Source organism: Acanthisitta chloris, unplaced genomic scaffold (genome assembly GCF_000695815.1).
Source record: "Acanthisitta chloris isolate BGI_N310 unplaced genomic scaffold, ASM69581v1 scaffold9479, whole genome shotgun sequence".
In the NCBI taxonomy this organism is placed as follows: Eukaryota; Metazoa; Chordata; class Aves; order Passeriformes; family Acanthisittidae; genus Acanthisitta; species Acanthisitta chloris.
Genome location: NW_008693061.1, coordinates 17,557 through 35,735, shown reverse-complemented (window position 1 = coordinate 35,735; position 18,179 = coordinate 17,557). Strand labels below are relative to the sequence as shown.

Sequence of the window (18,179 nt, the reverse complement as noted above, 5' to 3'; positions counted from 1 at the left end):
CCAAGAACTAGATTCACAGTTGATTGTGGGTTAGTACAAATTTGTCAGACGCAAGTGGGTTTTTCTGAATTGTATTTTCTAAAATACACACTATATTAATTTCTTCGTAAGATTAATCTTGATAATGTGCTCCCAGGCTGCAGTCGGATCAGGAGGTGGTACATTAACTTCCAAACACCTAAATAAATTAAGTCATACATATCTTTTATAGAGGAATAGGATAGGGCTGACCTTCAAGAGGAAGGCTACTTAAAATGTTCCTTTTATTCATATTCAGAGGCCTTTGAATTTATGCTTTCAGGGATTAATCCTACCACAAAATCATTCCTCTTTCACCATAAAACGTCAAATTTTTTTTTGCTGCAGTGACCACAATGTGTTGTTTTAATGCAAGTTATTTATCTGTAATCCTTTCTACCATAAAAAATAGCCCCAGAAAATAATGGTAACATGCTGCTTACTCTTAATTCCTGGCTGCTCAAATGTGAGCAAGATGACTGAAGACACTTCCCCTCTTTCCCAAAGCAGCCCAGCTTACTGTACTGCTTCGCGATTTGCTGTTTTCATTTTACAGCACCAAAACAGAAAACTTAGGGCAGAAAAAAAGGTTTCTAGCCTTCCAACTACTCTTCTATATGAACATTGACCAAGTGCAGCTATCTGTACTTAGAAGCCCAGGATTCTTTCTGCATGTGCGGTGTTTTCCCTGTATAGCAATTGAGAATTCACTTTTTAAAAAGTGAGATTTTTTTCCTGGGCGCCCACAGCTAGAAAAATGAGAATGTTAATACAGCAAATGGCTTTGCCAAAAGCAACTTTCTTTTGGAACCAAACTGGATTTAAGTAAAGAATCTAGCCATTCAGATCTCAGTAGTCTGCTCCAGGATGGTCCCAATCTTCCACATAAGCACACGACCTTCCTTTTGCTTTTTAAGGCAAAGCAGCATTGCATAAACTGTTCAGTGACTGGGACACAGCTTACATCATATTTACAGAGTTCAATCCATGTGTATCACACCAGTAGTGAGTTATAAACCAAAAGGGAATTTCGAGTGTCCAAAATTAATTTTAGAAGGAAAGAGAAAACCATGTCTGTTACGTCCAACTTGAACAGCAATGCTGGCCAGGATCGGCCACCCACCTCTGATGTCTTGAAGTTTAATATATACAAACGCCTGGTTTTAAGGTAATAAAGCAGCTGATTGTATCTACTACATGCTAGTCTATGACACCATGTCAAAAGCTTAAAAAGGAAGTTCATCTCCTTTTAGTAGCATCTAGCAGACATTGGAACACAGAAAACCTGGTATTACCTACGTAGTGTCGTAAGGTGCACAGAAGCAGTTTTACCAAGGGACACAGTAGCCGAGAGAAGTGAGTGTTCAAGTACCCCCATCAAAATTAGAGTTCACAAGCTATAGGTCTTCATCTGCAGTTCTGCAGAAATTCACTTTGAACAGATGAAAGTGAAATAAAGGCATGTTAAATAAAACAGTGCCCACATAAAACTTTCCACCATTTCTTTATCAGATTTGCCTTGAGCATCTAAAAAAATAAAACAAACACCACGCTTTTCCATGCTGATAACAACAGTATAACGAAGTCCAAAACAAGCTGCAATGCTGTTGGTTTTCAAAAAGCTTTTAGAACTGGAGATGAGCAGTCCACTGTAACACTATGTTTGGGTCAAGATGATGTAGCTTTTACAATTCATCCCTGTAGAAAGAAAACACATGCAGTTATGTTTCTCCTCCCCTTGGAAATCATATCTGAAAAGCTTTGATACTGAATCAGATTACATTTAAGTGCTCATGCACATCAGCAAAACTTCAGAGATCTCATCAAGCATTTAAGGAAAAAAAAAATCAGCAAAGGAAAGGCAACAGCAATCCCATATCATCTGTACCATCTCATACTGTTACGTGATTTATTGTGAAATATGGGTCCCTCTGTTTCACACTGAATGGATCACTTGCTTCAATGAACATCCCCCACGCCGCACAGCTAGTTACACAGCTACCTGTCATCCAAATTCTGCTGGCTGCACGCTGGCAAGAAGCTGAGCCAACTTACTAGACAGAGCATTGGCAAAACCCATCCTCTGTAGCTGCCAAAAAGGCAAGTTGAGCTCTAGCTGCTGTCTCTCAAGAAAGCTAGGAACACCATCTCGCATCCATGTCATGCAGTTTGTACCACTGAGCTTATTTATTTCACAGAGGAGCTCGATTAGCTCCTGAAGGAGCCATGATCAATCATGAGGAGGCTGTGGAAGGGGAGGGGGCAGGGCAGGGGGGGTGTGTTAAAAGGAGGTTCAGTTAGGAGAAAGGATGCATCCACAAGTCTCTCTAAATCACTATGAGGAATCTAGAAAACATTTTGTTCCTGCAGGACATGTAAAACACATTGAAACAGGAAACCCATGGAACCCATATTCCAGCCATAAAGTTACATACATCAGTGACTAGTTTAAAGATTTTTGAAGCATTAACTGTAATGCAGAATGTGCCCCCAGTCTGAAAGCTGTGCACTGTGCCACTATGATGACTGGAACATTCAAACACAAGTGTTTGCCTTTATTTTTTTCCACAAGGCACAAGCAATCTATAAATTCACAACGAGTTTGCTGCAATTTTTCTTCTAGTAGGTGCCTCACCCTCATTAGCTAAAGCGAACAGTGTCTGAATTAGGAAAAACTTCACTAATGTGATTGCTGGCTCAGTACATGGTAGTATTTCCAGCATGCAAACTAACCCACAAAAACATAGTTCTACATGCACACAAACAAAACCTTTAAAGTTACAAAGGCATCATTATTCTTCAGGAATCACATAGCATGGAATGGCAGCATGCAAAACATTTCAAAAGCAACTGAAAAGGCTGTTGAAACTAGTGCTTAAATGACTAGTTTTCTATCTAATGCATTTGGGATGCAAACCTTGTGATTTGTGAGTGATAAATATTTGCATTCTTTGCACTTTGCACTGCCTCCTAATAGTTAGGTACTAATGATACAATGATGCAGCTTCAGAGTGTTTAATTACAGAGCACGAGAAAAAAGCAGAAGGGGGAAGAACACATCTTGGCAGGGATAAAGAAAAAACTGTTTACAGCCAAAGGTTTGGAAGCTCTCCACATATGCCTATCTCACAGAATGGGTATTTGCTTACTTTAAACAGATAAAAATAAATGAACATCTGACACCCAGTGTGAAATGCAGCACCAGTGAATTCAGGACAAGTGCTTCATTCATCCTTCATGCTTCCAGGAGCTGCACCACCAGTTAATATTTACAACTTCAAAAAGCATATGCAAGTAATGACTACTGCTGCTGCTGGTTTAGCCTCATATGCCTAATTGTGGGTGTGATTTTCACCCTGATTCCTACCTATATTCTCACAGCTTTATAAAAACTGTGACAAGCAAATCTCAATCCTTCAAACCCAAGTTAGATCCTCAAGAGACTGCAAGCCTAAGAAAAACTACGTGCTTACTCTGAAACTATTTAAACAGGATAATTTTCCCCAGCCACAGATGCTGGCAAAGTTTTGCATAATGCTGCTAATGCACTTCATGTATTTGAAGTGTGGGTTTGGTTTTGCTTTCACAAAATGGTATTTGTACTTAAAATATATAATTCTTACATAAATATGTAATTTAAAATAAATGATACTAACATGCCACTGTTTTAATTGTTGGTATTTTGCATTGCTTTGACATATTCCTGACCTCATAATAATTGTTCCTGTAAGTTAAGAACATCCTAGATGTGACTTTCAAAATAAAGATGTTCATATTCTGCTTATTAGAACATTTACTGTATTAAGGGATCAGCTCCCCTCAAGAGATCTTTCATTTTTTCTTCACTACTCATGAATCTAACAACAGCATGCCTGCCCACAGCAATCCATGATATATGAGTTAATCCTACAGCATTGGTTTTCTACTGTTAGGAGAAGTTGAGCTTGTATGTGCACTACTGGGTTATGTAAGAAAGTTCGAGAGAAGTCTCAGATCACCCAGTAGGTAAGGGTTGTCAGCTTTCTACCTAATGTGAACAGCTTGCACACATAAATATACACTGCTATGAAATCCACCAGGTTCCAACCACTGGTAAGAATCAGGATACTTGCCCTGTCCTCCCAGGGGTAACAGATGAATCCTGCTACAAAGCTTAAAAGCAGTCTCAAAAGACAACAGCTATTTCCTTGTTAAAAACATCCTGCTGTCCTCTAGAGCACAGGAAAGATCTACTAAATAAACTGTATTTTTGTCCCTTTTTCTGGCCACGACTATTGCTGTGATTCCTAGAGAACTCCTACAATTCCCTTCCACCTTCATACATGCACTCCTTCCAATCTGCTTATGAGCCCCTCTTACTAAGCAACATATGTATTTATGGTTTAAGTTACCAGAGTAGTCCCCTTGGAATTCTAGCAAGAGAACCACTCATCTGTCAACTCAGGCATCAAAGTAACTTCAATTCATAAGCTCAAGCTAAAGCAAATTTCAGAAGTCATTAGCTCAGAATTTCTATTCTGGTAAATGCCAGAGTTCCTTACAAAAAAAATTAAAAAATCAAAATCTTATCAACAGTAAGTTCAGGATACAAGTAAGTCATGTAGTTTTCCAATCCCTCACCACCTCTTTAGTGAAAGGCATACAAATTGAATATTTGAACAAGCATTTATAAATTTATCTGAAGTCTGTATCTTGCTCTTTTAGTTCCACTTCAATTTTCTTGTCATTAGGCAGCATTTGGCTTTCCCGTTTCAATATACATCACTCATCTATGAAAAATACGCTGTCACTACTGATACTGAAATTCAGAGTGTAGCCTAATGTGAACTAGAAATACAGTACCTACTCAGTGTTTCAGCAGCCAATTATTTCTCCCTTTATAACTTTTAAGGTAACTAAATGCAATATTTAAACTAGCATTTTAACCTGGAAAGGTGCTATTATAAAGTACTTATTATTTATTATTTGATATGATCAATCAGAAATTGAGGGAGTAAGTTGAAATGATAAAAGGAATTTTCTCTGCAATCTACTGTATCAGTTGTATCACATGCATTTTTGCATAGTTGTATTGGGTTTTAGAGCAGAGGGGCTATGGGGTGTCTTCTGTGAGAAGCTGCTAGAAGCTTCCCCATGTCCAACAGAGCCAATGTCAGTGGCTCCAGGACAGACCCAGAGCTGGCCAGGGCTGAGCCAATCAGTGATTGTAATAACACTTCTGTGATAACATATTTAATAAGGAAAAAATGTTATTGCATAGATGTAACTGGGGCCAGAGGAGTGAGAACAACTCTGCGGACACCAAGGTCAGTGGAGAAGGAGGGGAAGGAGGTGCTCCAGGCACCAGACATTCCCCTGCAGCCTGTGGTACAGACCATGGTGAGGCAGCTGTCCCTCTGCAGCCCATGGGGGTCCACAGGAGTGCTGAGATCCACCTACAGTCCATGGAGGAGACCCATGCCAGGGCAGGTCGGTGCCCAAAGAAGGCTATGAAGCCGTGGGCAGCCTGTGCTGGAGCAGGTGCTCCTGTGCTCCTGGCAGGGACCTGCAGACCCATGGAGAGGGGAGCCCACACTAGAGCAGGTTTGCTGGCAGGACTTGGTGACCCCATGGAGCACCTGCACTGGGGCAGGCTCTTCCTAAGGGACTGTACCTTGTGGAAGGGGACCCATGTTGGAGCAGCTCATGAAGAACTGTGGCCTGTGGAAAGGACTCACTCTGGAGAAGCTTGTGGAGAACTGTCCCCCATAGGAGGGACTGCACAGGGGATGGACTTCTCTCCCTGAGCAGCTGCAGAATTAACGTGTGATGAACTGACCATAACCCCCATTCCCTGTCTCTCCGGGAGGAGGAGAAGGTAGAGAATTGGGAATAAAGTTCATCTCAGGAAGGAGGGAGGAGTGGGGGAAAGGTGTTTTAAAGATTTTACTTCTTACTATCCTGCTCTGACTTTGATTGCCAATAAATTCAATTAATTTCCCCCAGTCAAGTCTGTTTTGCCTGTAACGGTAACTGGTGAGTGATCTCTCCCTGCCCTTATCTCCACTCATGTACCTTTCATTATATTGTCTCTCCCCTGGCCAGCTGAGGAGGGGAGTGACAGAGCAGTTTTGGTGGGCACTTGATGTTCAGCCAGGATCAACCCACCACAGTAACACAAAATTTTTAAATTTAACCTAAAATATCTTGTGCTGAGATTCTTGACACCAAAGTAAAACAAAAACTGTAATCATTACTCTGCTCAGCCTGAGGAATTCCATTCAAACAATACCTGTTAATTTCAAATGAAATTGATAAGTAGCTCATCAGGAGCATTGGAAACTGAATAAAAGCCAAAACATATTAAAATATAGCCTAATAAATACATTTTCCAAAAGGGTGGTTAACCATCTTTTACGTGTGGGATAGAGTAACAGCTCTCAGTCTAGTCACGGTAGGTTTCACTCAGAAAAGTTATACTGTCATTATAATTTTGTATTTTATCAGCAAACATGAATTTAGCATGGCATTTATAAATAATTTATACTAATGCAATATTTTAAGGTAAAGTAGTTGTTAACTATTTAAACAGCTGCCTGTCTAGAAATCAAATCCAAGACATAGCAGAGACTCATTGTTAACTGTTACTTACATTGTTATTCTCTTATTTTCTCTCTCTATCAGCAATAGTGTGGCCAGCAGGACAAGCTATACCCTGGAGGTATTTAAAAGACATGCAAAAGTGACACTTAGGGACATGGTTTAGTGGTGGAATTGGCAGTGCTGGGCTAATGGTTGCATTCAATAATCCTAAAGGTCTTTTCTAGGCTAAATGATTCTACGACTCCTTATTTTTCCATGTAAGTAGTAAGTGAACTCTCACAGAGAAGTAAAATTGAAAGATCCTAAGTTCCATAGGAACTGCCAACAAGCCACGTGCTCAGCTGTGTAACACAAGAGACATTCTCTCCTCCCTACTTATCAGTAAGACAAAAAACCCAATTCATAAGTTTTATGTGAAAGGATAAACATCCTTCCTGGTATAATCACATAACTGGGCATCTCCTGCTGATCTCTGGCACCCTATGCATTGTTTTGTTTTGTACCACAGACAGAGCTCCTGTGTATATTCTACTTCCACATGCCCTGTGGAGTCACATTTGAAAGGTTTCCTACAAATACTTGGAGCTTAAAAATAGTACTGCAACTGAACCCAAAACTGGAAAGTTATGGATTAAATTTAAAGAAATTCAACAGTATTCACAAAAAAAGGCCTTTTATTTACCACCACAACATCCAAAGACTCTTTTCCTTCCAGATAGTCCAGACTTTCTTTTGCTAAAAGTTCTAATTTTACGTAGTGAAGAATGATGCAAAACATCTGAAGGTAGGTTTGACTTCAAACCCTTAGAGATCCAGTCACAGGTTTGACTTTAAACACCACTTAGAGATCAAGCCACTGCTATGCTGCTTTGCACAGAGCACCTTGCAGACCCAGCAAGGAACTGTACCAACTTCTCCAACATGTGAATAGCTAAGCAAAAATTCAAGCAGCTTCTTTCTTGCCAACTGGCAGGTGTGCTAGCCTAGGAAAATGCTGCTGGACTACCAGTTGTACTTTGTGAAGAGACACAAATTCTTAATGTGATGAAAGAGTTACCTGCATTAGGAATGAAAACACATGATGCAAACTAAGAGAATGACAAGCTAAACACACAGGACTGAGCTAATCTAAAAATTTTAAAGATGATAGTTTAATAAATTTTACATTTACAACAAAATGTCTCATACACTACAGCTCTTTATTACAGAAAGACTTTTAGATGCTCTTTCAGGAGTCTCTAATTGGCCTCTGCTCACAGATCTTCAACAATTTACAAAAGATAAACTGAAATCTAGGAAGTGCAGAAAAAAAACTCTTTCATCTTCAATGCCAGTATAGATAAAAAATGCTGATTTATAACCAGGAGTTTCCTCGCAGCAGCTGGCTGACCATACACTTTGGACTCACCCATAAGGAAAAACAACAACAGAGGAAGATGTGACCTCCTGTAAGGTCAGCAGTGCATAGGCAGTTACCTTAGAGAATGGGAGTTTTCTTCAGATTACAAAAGGATCATTTAAAAAAAAAAACATTACAAGAAGTGGACTTCGGAGATTTTCTTTAACAGAGCTTTCCAAGTCTGAACCAAATTTAACTGTACACAGCAATAAACAGCCTCTATGCCACTGAAGATCAAGGTAACCCTTCAGGCCAAGCACTTCTCTTTTCTGATAACACCACTACAATTGGTAAATTTAAAAAAAAAAAAACCACAAAAAAAAACCCACAAAAAAAAACAAGAAGTACTTCAGAAAAGAACAAACTGATAAGAAAATCTGGAGAAAAACCCACAATATTCATAACTGGAGAAGGCCCAAAGACAATCTATTACTTCTTCCTGAACTAGCAGACAAAACAGAGTACCAGACTGCACAGAAGAAGAGCAAAGAACTTAAAATTCTAATGCCTAATACAGTACACCACCTTCACTAGGAGCAAAGGATAAACACTGCCATTCCAGAAACACTTCTTATAATTAGTGTTTATTGAACACACATTGCTGCTACCAAAAAAACCCCAACTGCTGCTATAATCAGATCAGGTGGAAATACAGAAAAATCTATAAAACCTCTCTGAGAAAAGGAAGGCTGAAGAAGAATACTTCTCTTTTCTGGAGTAAACAGAGCATGGACTCCAAACTTAAATAAAATTCACCACATTTGCCAGAGGAGGAAACTGACTACAAAGCAAAACTTCCAAAGCCTTAGAAGAGGCAGGAAACCCCTGAGTACCATGCTGAGGAAATACTGGCAATATTCGAGGCCAAAGTATTCATTTGCATAACAAGTACAAAACATCTGAACAGCAAGCACAAGCTTTGAACTAAGCACTAACTCACTGAAGTAGTTCTAAGAGTAATTTGTACATACTGGCTATATAGTAACGCCAGAAACACTGAGATGAGGCTTCAGTATGCAAACTGCTTTATTTGTACTTTTCATGAATAGTTGGATAGGTTCAACTTTAAGGAATCATATATAAGTGGGGCAAAAGCCAAAAACCTGAATTTAGGAGTTGTACAGCTCAAGAATTGTTTCCAGAGTCCAATGCACATCTGTGCACTTCCTACTGCCAGTAACACATTCACAAGCACTTTCTGCCAGGAAGCAAACCAGGAATGCTGCTTTGTTCCTTCACATACTAATGCCTAGCATGGCTTAAGCTGACAGCTGTGTTATGTCTATGTTACTGGGAGTTCAATCCAGCAAACTGGAAGGTTTGCTACCTCTAGAAAGGCTTTTAGAGTTGCTGTGTTGATCACAGCACTAATACATTCCCATCAGCAACAGATGACAGACTTCTAATAACATGTCTGAGGAAATTTTCTGAACACAACTCAACTACATTTAGGGAAGAAGGGATTATCTTCTTCACATTATGCTACTTGGGGGCTAAAGGAAAAGTGCTTGCAAGACTATCTGTATTTTCCACAAAGAATTTTACAAAGATTTTTCTCTATTTGTAGCATTTCAGAAAAATAAAAAATGAACAGCCAATTACCACTAACTTACAGGACAAACCAATATTTATTAATTAGAATTTTACACTTCACCCTAATTATTGGGCAAGACAGTTATAAAAAGTTCATTAGAAGGGAAGTTTAAGCTTATAAAACACTGCATTTAAAACAACATATAAGAATCTTCAACACACCAAACACTAAATAAAACATGTCCAAAAGAGACAAAGTGCAACCCATGCAATATTTTTCTTCTGCTTTTAAATTAACTCAAACTTAGCATAACCTCCTTTTGGTGATGTAGTAATGCAGACTGAGTCACTTTTCATGGTATGGAGGAGCAGAAAGCAATGACAGCAGCAAAGGCAGGCCTTGCAGTCTATCTGCTTAAAATTCACACCCTTTCACCTTGCATGTGTGTGGAAGAAGTAAGTGGAACAGAAAATCACTTCCACCTGGACCACTGCTTCTCTTTATCTGTTAAAGGCACATATATCACTCCCATCAGAGGCTTCATTTTGACACTGCCATCTTCTAGTTTGTCATACTGTTCGAGCATCTGGTTTCCCCCAGCAGGGCCAACTGGTAATATCAATCTTCCGCCAGGTTTTAACTGGTCTATAAGCTAGAACACAACACAGAAATTAGAATGTAACCAGCCACTCCAGAGAAGCTGGATCCAAAGTTTGTTACAGTAGATTAATAGCTTTGCCATAATATATCTATCTACTTTTATGCAGTAGATAACTGCTGCCATTAGGAAAAATAAAAAATGCACTGAAAATGAGAGTATCACAGCAACACGGTACAACAACTGGTATTACAGAAACATTCACAGGAACTTCATGTAATTCCAAATGAAGGCAAAATATTGATTTAGTTAGCTGAGTTGGTTGCAGTTTTATTTTCTATACAGGGGAAGAAAAACATAATCACAAATTATTTTTACAGCCGATTCAATCCTTTTAAACTGTTTAACTGTTTGATAGTTATTGTGCATCAGTACAGGCCCATTGTCTAAAATTTTAGGGGCAACTGATCTCCCCTTAAGCCCTCAGAATAAGATTTGAGTGATGTTTTTTATTATTTCTCTTCCTAGAATCATTTTAAGTTGCCTGTAACACATTCACTATGAAACAGCTCCTCTTTCATTCTGGGAATGGAACAGCACTTTATGAAACTAGTCTATAATATATGAATATGAGTAAGATAAGTGTCAAGTAAATGGAGTATGTGAGAAATGCTTGGATTTTTTTGTTTTCATAATTGAAGGAATCTAATCACAGTAATCTCAAGGAAAATTCCAGACTTCCCAGATGTCATGAAAAAACTTAAATCCCCACTGCTAACAAAAGTCATAATTAAGAGTTGCTTCATTCACTAATAAGCTTTCGATTATTTTTTTAATTGTTATCTGTCAACACCTTGCTGGGAACACCTCCCTGCACACCCACACAAAACAAAAATAAAAACCAAGAACCAAAAAAACCCCAACAACCCCAAAAAACAAACACTCTCCTTCCTCCCCAACACCCAACCAAACCAAAAAACCCTATCACTGGTCACTGCCTGGAAATGTCCAATCTGTCTACAGCACCTCAAACCTCCAGTCCTTCACTATCCATCAAGATTTAAAAAACCTTAACTGGTATCTAGCATATCAAAATCAGGCTATTACATTCCATTTGCTTGATGAAAGGAAGAGGAAAAAAAAAATCTTATCTGCAAGAATGGACTTCATGTATGCACACTCTAAAGTCCCTAATGACTCTTCAGGCTCTCTAGTAAGAACAGCCCTGTATCCACTCTGAAAGCTATGAGCACATGGCACTGTTAGTATTTCCAGCTGAGTGTGTTACCTTCTCAACAGGCTCAATGCCTTGGAACCTAGGAAACCAAAACTTAAATTTTGTAATTATCTTATTAAATGAAATTCTCCAGTTCGCTGTTGTAATAGAGGGTTGCACACATGTAATTTTAAAATCTGTTTATTTAGAGCAGAGGGATTAGAACATACAGCTTTTGCAAACCAACAGGAAGCCCAATTATAACAGAGACAAACCCCCCACACCATACAGTGATACCACACTGCCCACTGATACTCCCAGCAGTGCAAGTCTACAAGTATTTTACACTTTTGAAAAGAGGTCAGATGGTTAAGCAGGAGAGTTTTAGAGCTTGAGAGCAAAGTTGCCCAACATTCACCACTAGAATGAGAATGTCACATGAAAAGATATATATAATATATATATATATATGCAAAGCTTTCTTTACAGCTAAGAGATCACAGAAACACACACATAAAACATAAAGGCTTACTGCTTGGGGCACGACTGGTGCTGCAGCTCCTACATGAATCGCGTCATAGGGAGCTTCTTCCGCATATCCCATTCGTCCATCTCCCACTGCAAGAAAACACTTTTTGGTTTTTAAACATTTTCCAAAGGAGTGAAGTAAACAGCTGATTTTCCATATCTCTAGATAGATAAAAAGCTATACTCAGGTTTCAACTAAAGTTTTGCTGTGCAGTAACAACATGCAGTCAGTTAAAAAAATTAACACATTTTGTAAAACAGATGCAATGAAACACCCTCAGACATGCATACACATGCTTATAAAGGATATTAAATACTGCTGAAGCACCTGAAACAGAAAGCACAGATTTAAAAATCAAAGTTCTTGGAGACACATAGTTCACCCTATTCACTGGTTGGAATGAAAGCCCAAGCCTTCACATATACATTACTGCAGTAGTGCACCAACCTCCACACACCACACCTCTGCCAGTACCTGGGCTTTGCTGTTCTTCCTGCAGACAATTGCTGAACTAACACAGGTAGCCAGGTCAGACCTTTGGCTAAAGCTCCAGGTGGCTGCTTGGAAGATGTTAGGAGTAATTAAGTTATTCAGAGGGTTAACAATACAACTTCAGCTTTGGTGGACAGCTCATGGAGAGGCATCTTATCAGATGCCTCATACCATCCCAGTTATGGAGAAGAGTAACAGCTTGGGCTTTTTAAGCTACTGAAAAGTGGCAAACTAAACTAGACCCTGAGCTAGTTTTTGAAAGATGATGACATGAATGTGGCATCCACTGTATCTACAGGAAACCAATGGGAGATTCAGAGCAAGTTAGGCAGGCTCTCTCTGGAGTTATTTAGGAATAGAAGTAGTAAATGAGGCTGACCCATCCATAAAGTCATACTCTGTGACTGCAGAAGTCCCAGTAACGAGTCAAGAAGAAAATGGGTAGAGGTTAAGGAGCATAGTCTTCTGCTCAGCAGAAGTAGTTGTGCCCGTCTTCAGGCTGGGCTTCGACTTCTGTGCAATCACTAATATCACAGACTAATTAAAACACTGAGTCAAAAGAAGTTCTAAGGCTCAGTCAGAGGCTGAAAATTTGTCAACTTTTTGCCTTCCAATGACTCACAAAGCAGAAAAATACATGGCTGCCACAGCAGGATTAATTTTGACCTCAGTGATAGGGAGGGCCATCTGGAGAGTAGTAACACACTTAAGTATCCAAGAGGACTACAAGAAGAGAGCGTATTTCCTCAGTACCTGAGAAGCCTCTTACAGCTCAGTGACACATTTCCTCTTATCATCAATTCTGACCAGCAAAAGCTCCAACCAAGGGCCACAAGCAGAATCTGCCAAGCAAGAACTAGAAATGCTTCAAGAGAACTCATCACTATCAACCATCATTTCCACTAAGTCAGCTGGCAACACATATTGACAGTAATGAAAGTTCCAGTATCCCTCTGACTGCCAAAGTGGGTTCTACTGGAACAACCACCTCAATGCAGTCACGTATATAATTTATACTTTGGAAGGCTCTACAGAGAGACCTGGACAGAGTCAATCAATGGGCTGAGGACAACTGCATGAGGTTCAATCAGGCAAAGTGCCAGGTCCTGCACCTGGGTGACACAACCCCATCCAGAACTACAGGCTGGGGGAGGAGTGTCTCAAGTGGTTTTCACCTGAAAGAGACCTGGGGGTGCTGGTCAACAGCTGGCTGAAAATGAGCCAGTATTGTGCCCAGGTGGAGAAGAAGGGCAATGACCTGTATCAAGAATAGTGTGGCCAGCAGGACTAGGGAAGTGATCAACCCCCTGTACTCAGCACTGGTGAGGCCACACGTCAAGTACTGTGTACAGTTTTGGGCCCCACACTTTAAAAAGGACATTGAGGCACTGGAGTGAATCCAGAGAAGGGTGACAAGGCTTGTAAAAGGTCTAGAAAAGACATCTTGTGAGGAACAGCTGAGGGAGTTGGGTTTGTTTGGTCTCAAGAGGCAGCTCAGGGGTGACCTCATTGCTCTCTACAACTACCTGAGGTGGGGCTGCAGAGAAGTGGGAGATGATCTGCCATGCCTGCAGTGAGAGGACTAGAGCAAATGGCCTTAAGATGAGACGGGGGAGATTCAGATTGGATATTAGAGAAAAAAAAATAAATTCACTGTCAGGGTGGTCAGGCATTGGAATAGGTTGCCCAGGGAAGTGAAGTGGTGGAGTCATCATCCAAGGAGGTGTTTAAGAGATGTCTGGATCTGGTGCTGGGTGATATGGTTTAGGGCTTACAGTGCTAGTGCTGAGTGGATGATTGGACATTATGATCTTACAGGTCTCTTTCAACCTTGATGATTCTATACTTATATATCTTAGTAGCACTGTACATCTCTAAAGAAGAAGCAATGACATGCTACTGTATCAAGTTGCTGTTCCAACAGAGAAGGCAATGGAGAAAGACTTCTTTAGCTTAAACACAGACAGTGCTTTGAATGATATCAGTTACACAGGGAGGCAGAGCCTCCTCCCCAAGATGCAGCAGCAAGCATTAGAAGCAGTGATCTCCAGTACTTCTGGCAAAAGAAGAGACTGCCGAATTGAAGAAACAGCTGTGAAAGAAACTGCTAAACTGAGTTCTGAAGAAGAATGCACATATTCTGAGACATAAATGTACCTTGCGCACTGTCCAGAGAAGTCTGAATGTGACTCTTGCACATCTTATCACTTCACTGACAGCAGTAAAAGGAACCCAAAACATCTAAACCCTTTGTTCTTGGAGTCAATAGCCCAAACAATAGCTAACATCTTCAGAATCAGCACACACCCACCAAAGTAAAAAAAAACCAAACCAACAACAACATTCTCCCTTACATGCATCAAGCACAGTATGGCTCTTCTCTTTTAAGATCCACAAAAACTCTCATGGCCACAGCAGTCAGATGCCCACACTGGGAGCACACTTTCAGATATCCCTAAGATTTTAAAAAACAGTTAAGTTGGCGTTCATATATTCAATGTGATACAACTGAATATATTACTCAGTGCCCTGGGAGAAGAGCAGCCCAATTTGCAGCTTGTGCTTACATCTGTATCTCCAGTTACATGCAGCCTGTTAGTGAAGTAATCACAGTAGTGGGTGGCAGGTGCTGATGAGGGGGGATGCATCAGGACCTTCTGACATAAAAGGGTTTTGTAGCTTGTTTATGAACCTATACCTGATCTGCTGATCACAATACTCAAGCCTTCAGTGTCTCTGTGCAGACCTGCTTCACACAGTTGTAGCATGAACACAAACAGAAGAAAACAACTTCACTGTGGGCAGATCACCCTCATCCCCGCTGGCTATGTCTGTGTCAGCAAATAGTGCAGTACAATAGAAGCAGATCTGTACAGCTAAAGTTTTTGCTGAGAACCTGATGTCCACACAACACAGGCATTTGAGGATGATGGCTTTGGTCTAGATCTAGCCTTACTGGCTTAATATCCAGTAACATATCAAGCATATTTGGTTGCTTCCTGGGAGCACATAATCTTGTCTAGTTTCATCCAAAAGGAATCAAGGCTTGTGCTCTCCAGAGCACCCTCATGTGAGCCAAAGTGTGGTAAGCAGAAGCACTTCAGAGATTCACCTCAAAGGCTTCCTCCTGATATTAAGAGAAAACAAAAAACAAGCCACACACACAATAAAAAAAAAAGGAAAAAAAAAAGCCAAGAAAAAAAAGCCAGAACAGGCAAAAACTAACACAGACATGTTAGTCTAAGTATACCTATTCCAAAGGTCCTAGTACAGTTCAGTTACTGAGACACTCCAAAATCATTTTGATGGTTCTGAAATGCACTTAATGCATATCTGAGGTGTGACAAAGCAATGGCAAACACCTGAAGCATACTTGTGAAAAGTCAGCACTGGTGCACCTAGGCTTAATTCAGACAGTTCCCAGCATCAGTCAACCCTAGGTCTTCACCAGTTCTTTTGTTCCTGTGTTTGGGACGGGGGTGTTCGGTGGGTTTTTTGTTGCTGCTTTGTTTTAAAAAACAGCTGTCTGGATTCTTCCTCCATATCAAAGAGCTCTCAGGAATCCTGCACAGTTGAACCATTCTTCTTCACCTAATTCACAGAAGTGCTACTTGTCCACCTGTACTTTTTTTAAAGGTACTTCACAACAAAACTATTCACAAGTCTTAGTAATCCTGGTCTGTGGTCAAAGATAATATAGATGATGATGTTTACTTAGAATTCTAGACTCCCAAGAGCATCAGAGTTTGTTCCAGGTACAACCAGAAGCCTAAGTCAAAATTGTTTTTGCACAGCAACAATAGAAATTATCCCCCCCTTCCCCCTCTCCAGCCCTAACAGTCAAACTTCTTTTCCAAGAAGTTTTAAGGCATAAGTGTTCTCAGTGAGGGACACTGCAATTTATACATGTGTATGTGTTGATCAGCTTATTTAAAAGAATATATAGAAACATCCCTCATTTGCAAAAAAAAAGACCAAGCATCAAAATGGTAATTAAGGTAAGAGCCAAACATCACATAATAACAATTTTTCCAACTGCTCTTGTAAGAAGCCTCAATCCTGCCAGCCTTGCATCTTCTAAAAAAAATCGTAACAAAAATCTTTTTCTTTTTAGTAAAAAAGCCCATTATTTAAAACAATTCTTTGTCCTTATATCATTTTAGCATAATTTCCTCTCAGTAACTGTGACTGAATTAATGTTATTTGGTGTCTGTTAATCCCTTCCCTAACATACAAATCCTGTTTATTTTAAAAACAAGTGTAACAAACTTCAGTGACGCCAACCTAGTGCCTTTACTGTATCAGAGGCATTGAAGGCTTTGTTAAAACACTCAAATTTAGATGACAGAACATTTATTCAAGAAAAGTTGTGAATTCAACCCCAGTTTTATATAGCGAATGTAATATAACAGACCTTCAGCATGTAAAGTATTTTCATCAAAAAACATCTCCCTGCTAAGCTTTTCTAGCAGAATGATTACATATTCTTTAAGATTACCAGAAGTCATATCCTCAAAACTGGGTGATGATGTCATTTTTTCCAAGTCCTAAAGACAACTTGGATTTTAAAATGTTCATTTAGCTCTTCTTTCTTTAGTTTAACTTCTCAAATTAGAACTTTTAATCACATCCAATTCAGTCATTTTCAAACAGCTGCTAGAAAGAATATCAGTTTAATTAGTAAGTATATCAGTCTCATGCTCACCAATCAGTTTCACTCTTCCTGACGACAGCAATGTGGGATCATCTTTTTTGACATTATTTATTGAGTCATCTACTAGTTCTTTGATATGATCAATTCCTACAACTTGTCCTTTGGGACCAACCTGGAATAAAAATATACAGTTGAACAATTTCTACTAGTTTTGATTTATGTATGAATAAGTATCTGTATGTCCTGGGCCCATTTCTCTAAAATAAAAACAAAAACAGAAAAGTGGAAGTATATTTTCCCAATGTTATTAAAACTACAGCTTGGAATGACACATCCTGACTGACAGAAGCACCTGGTAATCAATGTTTGCCAGCACAGTCTTAAAAATGCTTATTACAGTCATCTTTGTGGGATGTGATTCAGTTGATTTATAGTACTAGTGGAGATTTCTTCTCTGAATTTGTAGAAATTAAGTATGATCACAATTGTTTTAATTACCTGCAATAGAAAGTAACAACTTCAAAGACAAAGACCAGAACTAATTCCACACTGAATAAACTTAGTTAAATATTAAGGTTTTTCTAGAGAAGACCTTATTCCAGGATTGAGTCATGCCTTTTATTCCAAGTTACCTCAGGAGTCCTATTCTTTCAGAAGCAAATGCAGCAATTAACAGTCAGGGACAAATTACCTTCTGCCCTTCCTTGCATTCATGAATCTACTTTCAGATTTACAGCTCTCCTCCACAGGGAAGAATGGAACTTCTGAGAGCTCGTAACTCAAAAAAGGTCACCAAATGTCTATGTATTCTGAGGGGAAAAAAGGTCTATCCTCAAAAACTTCTCCATTACAGGTATTTCTTCTAGAACTGTGTATTTAGTCCAGAAAAATTATTCAAGAAGAATCCAAATCCTCAAAAATCTGACCCCTCTTAACAGGATCCATCTCAAAGAACACAACAGTAGAGTATGTCCTAGCAGCCCATGTTATCATATAACTTTGTCTTTGGACACAATACCATGGGGATTATTTTTTTTTTTTTACTATGAACAAGTCCTATGTTCCAAACATCAAAAGAGCACTGTTAGCTTTTCTTTTGCAAGAGGAAGATCACCAGTCCAGGCCTTAAAATAGAACATAGCAATTTTTCACTATGA

At 39.4% G+C, this 18,179-nt stretch overlaps 1 protein-coding gene across 3 annotated transcripts in view; it reads right to left on the bottom strand.

Annotated features, from left to right (window-relative positions):
• Positions 1-808: 808 nt before the first annotated feature.
• Positions 809-18,179, bottom strand: part of PCMT1 (protein-L-isoaspartate (D-aspartate) O-methyltransferase) — a 25,274-nt gene continuing 7,903 nt past the window's right edge. The window contains exons 5-8 of one of the 3 annotated variants that reach the window (XM_009082925.1): positions 17,074-17,194; positions 11,880-11,965; positions 10,016-10,185; positions 809-1,716 (exon numbers count right to left, since the gene is read on the bottom strand). In XM_009082925.1, the coding sequence (XP_009081173.1) occupies positions 1,704-1,716; positions 10,016-10,185; positions 11,880-11,965; positions 17,074-17,194 (390 nt within the window). In that variant the 3' untranslated portion in view covers positions 809-1,703. Of the gene's footprint in view, positions 1,717-9,812; positions 10,186-11,879; positions 11,966-17,073; positions 17,195-18,179 lie in introns of those variants that run through there. The other 2 variants (XM_009082924.1, XM_009082926.1) reach the window with 2 other exon arrangements.